The sequence below is a fragment of the Drosophila innubila genome (assembly GCF_004354385.1).
Source record: "Drosophila innubila isolate TH190305 chromosome 2L unlocalized genomic scaffold, UK_Dinn_1.0 4_B_2L, whole genome shotgun sequence".
Lineage (NCBI taxonomy): Eukaryota > Metazoa > Arthropoda > Insecta > Diptera > Drosophilidae > Drosophila > Drosophila innubila.
This window is the reverse complement of record NW_022995372.1, coordinates 16065112-16071731: the sequence shown is the minus strand read 5'-3', so window position 1 is coordinate 16071731 and position 6620 is coordinate 16065112. Positions and strand designations below refer to the sequence as shown.

Below are 6620 nucleotides of genomic sequence, written 5' to 3'. Positions count from 1 at the left end.
TTCAGTTGCAACCAATAGTTTTGAAGCTATATATTTTTAATTTAGAAAATTAAATCCAGCTGTGGCATACCCTAAATAATCTACGCAGTAACTATCGAAATGTTACCAACATATATCGATATTGTTGCACATCTCTTTTAAAATTCTATTCACATCTCTATTAACATTTACTTATTTGTTATATTAATTAGTCACTTTATTTTGAATATTACTTCTTTATATATATGTTGGTGTTTGATTTAAATGGAAATTAATCTCAACTCTTCAAAATATGCGTTAGTAACGCGTCAGGCTGAACTAATTACATATGTGAACTCTGGAATTCTCTCTTCGTATTTGGAATACAATGTTAGCAACAGTTCTGAGACGCACTTGGTCAAATGTATTGCTGAAACTGGAGCATTAATAAAGATTATCGAAACTATAGACAGTGAAAAGTGCATTGTTCAGTTTGTAGAGTTCAATAATCATGTTAACATACAGCTATATGAATGCAGAGCATGCGATTTGGTCAAAGTCGCAGATGACATTTGGCCATATGTGATTAGTATTGTGAGTCCCGAGCGTCGCTTAAGTTTCGTTGATAAAAAACACAAATGCCTTTGGGTGCTTAGCTTAAAAGTCAATGATATTTTAAGTGTCCCTGGAGACTTGTCTAAAAAGGAAACTTGCTTTGATTGCATTATACGCTACATCGGCCCAGTGCAGGAATTGAATCCCGTTGGATACTTTTTTGGATTGGAAATTTTGGTGTGTACAGGACGTTAATATTAAATTCAAAAGATTTAACTTCAATTATTTTTAGCAACCCAACATCAGTTCTCCACAAGCCAACGACATTCCCTTTGTAAGCAAATATCTGGAGTGTGAACCCGCTTTATCGATATTTACCACAGCTGATCGGTTAGCTCCCATTTCAAACGAAAAAAGTCAAAAATTATCTGCCCGAAAGTTGATCAATGATACTTTTGAAAAGGTTTATACAGCCATTGTACCAACAGTCTTAAATGTTCAACGCAATGATCCGAAGATCAAAAATCCATCAAATAAGACCACATCTAGGCAGGAAGTCAACCGTTTTAAAAGTGATGATTGTACAACCATAAGCAAAACAAACAATTTTAATAATCAAGAGCTCAAAATATCTAACACAAGCAATACTTCACCTTCTGAAAGTATAAGTCAGGTCAACGATAAGGATGCAAAAACTATTCACAAAAATCCGCTTCTTGATAATAAAGTGCGTTCTTTAAATAATTCTACTACAATGAGTAATAATAAAGATAGAGAGATTATCGTTATTAATCAGAGCGACATTGAAGAGTCGACGAAAAAAGAGAATGTTATTGTTATAAACAATGTGCAGGAAAAGGAAAATGTGGACTTGGCTGATTTGTTGGGAAAGAATTGGCCAATTAACGCTGGAGGAGCTGCTGTTATTTTAAATGGAAAAGCGAGCGATAACAAATTGGAAAAATCTTTTAATGCTTCCACACACGCTTCTATTGTTAAAAAGAAAGAAATTTCTGAAAGAATTACTTCACCTATAGATGGAAAAACCACTGGAAATATTGGTAAGAGATAAACCACAAATATAATGTTTCACATTTTCACTTTGAATTACATGGCACTTTTATGTAAACAATTTGTACACATACTCTTGCCGAGAGTGTTATTAGTTTTCAAATAATTACATTGAGGTTGTTGATCATTTTTTTAACCAGAAGGTATATTTTGTCTTGATCAGTTAAAAGTTAAGTTAATATTGCCAAAGTTTTCTGTCTGGATAAGCAGAGTTCAGCATGCCGCAAATAGCTTTTCTTATTCATGATGGTTTATTTTTAGAATCTTTGTTTGTGCGCTTTATAATTAATATTGCAAACGTGTAAAGACTGTCAATATTATTACTCAATTAACAACTGAGAAAACACAAAAGCTTGTTTATGTGTTTGGCTACATAAATAAATTTAGATATGTCTATGTTTCTTTTTTGATATGTTGAACTTTATTCTTATCTAGTTATTCATATATTGCAGGGTGTAATGCAGTCAATCAAGTAGATTTTTAGTTTCAGTTCAGTTGGTATAGATACACATGTGCTCAGTGTAAAAATAAATTTGTCGCGCTCAATATCAGAATGTGAGCGTATTTCAACAACAATAAACGAGAACAATTTTGCTTTGTGTATTTTCTAGTTTCTCTATTTTAAAGCAATCAAATAATAAGAGCTCTTTGATTTATTTGAACTAACTTGTGGAAAATAAATACAAACTAAACATATAAATAAATTATATGTATTTTAATTATTATGGATAATATTCCGTTGACAGTTTTGGAGTTTAATGTAGATCATTGTATTGACGGTATATAAAGGAAAAAGTATTCAAAGAAAGATTTTTTATTCAACGTAATAATTGGCGTATTTGTATTTCTCTTTATGAACTTTAGATCGAAATTGTATAAGTTACCAACAATTATCTGAAATACCTGGAACTAAACTTGTCGTTGAATCTTTGGTTGAGGTAATCGATTCTGGAATATGCGCAGATTTATATGGTGTCATTCGCTGGATTGGCATTTTTCCGATTCATCAAACATAATTGTTGGAATTGAAGTAGAAGACGATCCAAATTTAAGGAATCTTACGACATCCGATGGAACTTATAAAGGCGTTCGGTAAATATTTTAAACAATTTTGTATTTATTAGTTTTACAAATAATATTAAACAATTAAGTTGTTGTTGTAGGTTTATTTTGTCTCTCTCACTGCTTCAGAGACTAAAACAGCTATTTCGATACCTCTCTCAATTGAAATCGAGCAAGCATACATTATATTTTTTTTTCTTGATTTTAATAAATCGTCTTATGAATTGCAAATATTCCTTTAGTTTGTTTCAGTGTCGCGAAGGTGGAGCCATTTTTGTACCTTCTAATAAATGTACCAATGATCGAAGATTCCTCGATGTAGATGGAAGTCATTCTGTTAGCATGATGTCTAATGATACTAATGCAATAAAGTTCGGGCACGTTGATTGTCCTTCAGTTTTAGGCGCTGTCGCACCATTAAGTAAGTGTTATATCAATTTATTAATATTTCGTTAACCTAATTCGATTTATTCTTTAGCAATACATAATATAGAGGAACTGGAGGAAATGTGCGGTAAATTTAAAGGCATTCAAGGACACCACAATTCCTGCTATTTAGATGCCACATTGTTTTCCATGTTCACTTTCACAAGTGTATTTGATTCCATTTTGTATAGAAGACCTGGTCCACAGGTAATAATAATTTACTGAAACTTAATAAAGTTTTTTTTTTAATACTTTTTGTGTTTTTATCATTTTCAGGATATTTCGCATTATGGTGCTGTTCAAAACGTTTTAAGGGATGAGATTGTTAATCCATTGCGTAAAAACGTCTTTGTCCGTGCTGATCGCGTTATGAAACTACGTAAGTTATTGGATCAACTAAGTTCCGTAAGTGGATTGACCAGCGAGGAAAAGGATCCGGAGGAGTTTTTAAACAGCTTATTATCACAAATAATGAGAGTGGAACCGTTCTTAAAAGTTAGTCAATTATTTTGAGATAATTAATTATAAATTAGTTAATATCTGGTTATTATTAGCTAAGCTCTGGACAAGATTCTTATTTCTATCAACTGTTTGTGGAAAAAGATGAGCGACTGACTTTTCCAACAGTTCAACAATTATTTGAGCAAAGTTTTCATTCATCCGATATCAAGTTGAAAGAAGTTCCTTCGTGTCTTATTATTCAAATGCCTCGGTTTGGAAAGAGTTACAAAATGTATCCCCGAATTCTGCCTTCCCAATGTCTGGACGTAACAGATATCATTGAAGACTGTAAGCACATAATAATTTTCTGTAATTTACAACTTTATAAATTACATTTTTGGTTTTATATAATGTAGCACCTCGTCAATGTTCCGTTTGTGGAAAACTAGCTGAATACGAATGTCGTGAATGTTTTGGTTGTTTACAGTCGGGTTCCGGTCTGGAGTCGACGGCTTTCTGTCAAAATTGTCTTAAAACGGTTCACAAGCATTGTAAAAGGTTGGTTTTAAATAAATACTTGTTTATAAATTTATATAAATTTACTTTTTACATTTTTAGAGTTAATCATGTATCGAAAAAGCTATTTGTACCAAGAGACTTCAAGGTAATGGCTGATCATATGATATTACCTAGAATTTACATGGAACTATTTGCTGTTGTATGCATTGAAACATCACATTATGTTGCATTTGTCAAGGCAGGCTCGGGACCAGATGCTCCATGGTGTTTTTTCGATTCAATGGCTGATAGAAAAGGTGAACAGTTAGCAAAACACAATTATGTCATTATAGTGTCATTAACTAAATGTTTTTTAATTTTTAGGTGAAAAGAACGGATATAATATACCTGAAATGATATCCGTTTCAGAGTTACCCAAGTGGTTATCTGACGAAGGCGCTCGAGCTATTAATGAAAGATCGTCAAAGGACAAAGACTTACCTGAACACGCCAAGCGTCTTTTTTGCGACGCGTATATGTGTATGTACCAAAGCACGGATGTTATGATGTATCACTAAACATTTTAAGTTTATAAATAAAACATATATATATATATATAAAACTTAATATAATAAAGGTGTACGATAATAAAAATATAATGTTGTTCCGTTATCATTTATTTGATATAGAGGTTGCGCCACATGTGCTAACGCCGTTGTCTATTTGAATTAATCCAAAATATTATAAACATTTTTTAATTTAAATTAAACTTTTAAAAACATTTTTTTGTGAAGCTAATAGACTTGAATTCGCCCTGCCTTCCCTTGAGCCCTGTAATCTATTGTCTATTGTCTCTCTTGTATTTGAGCAGAAGCCGATTTTCCTGTACCCTGCCTTCTAATGTATAAAATATTGATTAGACTTAATTAATGTTAATTTTTTTTGTGCTTTTTTTATTTAACCTTTAAAAAGAAATAGAGTTAAATGCTTAAATAATTTATAAAATCGTTATAAATTATATAAAAAATATCAATAATATGTTATCTAGTTGTACGTAAGACATGGTTTTATATTAATCAACTTATATGTACACATCAGCAATTATTTTTAAATAATTACTTGAGCAATTTAAAATGTAAAGTGATTTTTAAATCCATGGATTTTGAATTTTTTCTTTGCACTCCTTTTACTACGCATGAAGTATCGCGTGAAAAAGGGTATAAGATGCTCGTAGTGGATGACAAAATGAGTTAATGTGAAAAAATCAACCCCATTAGAAAAAGAGAGACACTCTCTTTAAGAGAAAATTACCCAAAGTATGTCTACTTTTATAACTTAAATTATGCCAATTTTCTTAAAATTTTTAAAACATTGCCATAAGCAATTGAATAAAATAATAATTTTTATATTAGATTACTTAAAACATGGGTATCGCTAACGATTTTTTGTTTATTTTATGGTTGCAAAACTTTAACCACCCTTAAGGAGCCTGTTTTCATTAGTATACATTTCTACACTGTAAGAAAAAGTAAATAAACTGTTAAAAAAAATGTATGTTAAGTAAAGTTCTTATTATCAACGCTAATATTTTTATTTTTACTGAAGTTCAAAATGATGGCAAAATCATGTAAGTCAAAGAAAAACAAATCATATTGAATTCTATGATATTTTTTATTAATTAGTTGTTGGGCTAGACAAATTCTGGGTTTTTAATTTGTTAAAATTAAATTTTCTAACTAAGCTTAAACGTAGTTCTTTTCAGGTTAACTTGATTTGATAAGACTTTTTTCACAGTGTATTTACAGCATTTGTGGTATGCCGCTAAACAAAATTCCTCTCTGTACATATCTGGCCAGCGATATTTTGTGCAATTCTTAAGACAACAGTCGAATGTAGGTTTCAGTCCCGGGTTGCCTGTCGCTGGGTAATGGTCTTCCATAAACCATAAAATACTACTGAAAACCCAGTGTTTGCGTTTTTGGCTATCATTGAAGTATGTATGTGTGTGTGTGTGTGTGTGTATGCACAAGTATGTGGGTATATTCTGAAGGTTGTGATTTTATGTGCAGGAAAAAGATATGTTAAAACCTATACACAAGTGTAAAACCTACCTATGTACATGCATATTACATAGTTCGTAAAAGTGTGTTTTCTAATATTAAATACATGTCTATTTCTATATGTGTGTATGTATTTATGTACATATATAATATACAATAGTTATGCAAATAAAACGACAACAATTACGATGTGCATATGTATGTATATGTACATACATACTATGTATATAAGTACCGCAATATCCTATTTCTGAGTACATAGACAGTGTAAATGTAGGTGTGTAAGTGGGTGCAATTACATTTATATCTATACATACATTCTTATGAAAAATACCAATTTTTATAAAATGTATATCTACATATATATATATGTATATATTAAACTATTAAATATAAAATATATTGGCATTCGTAAGTAAATGTGATTGTAACGTATACGTAATATAACTTTATAAGTACATCGCTTCATATTTGTATGTATTTGTAAACATATAAGTACATAGAAAGAAATTAAAAAGTCAAACTATACCGCTTTATACTGCATATACT

General features: G+C 30.8%; 1 protein-coding gene across 1 annotated transcript; it reads left to right on the top strand.

Moving 5' to 3' along the window:
• The first annotated feature begins 185 nt into the window (after positions 1-185).
• LOC117781358 (ubiquitin carboxyl-terminal hydrolase CYLD) lies at positions 186-4679 on the top strand. The gene is given in 11 exon segments (XM_034618105.1): positions 186-750; positions 806-1574; positions 2449-2583; positions 2586-2676; positions 2889-3067; positions 3125-3279; positions 3349-3567; positions 3627-3861; positions 3930-4071; positions 4132-4328; positions 4396-4679. Coding segments are annotated over 11 exon segments (2823 nt in total). The 5' UTR covers positions 186-243; the 3' UTR covers positions 4590-4679.
• Positions 4680-6620: the final 1941 nt, after the last annotated feature.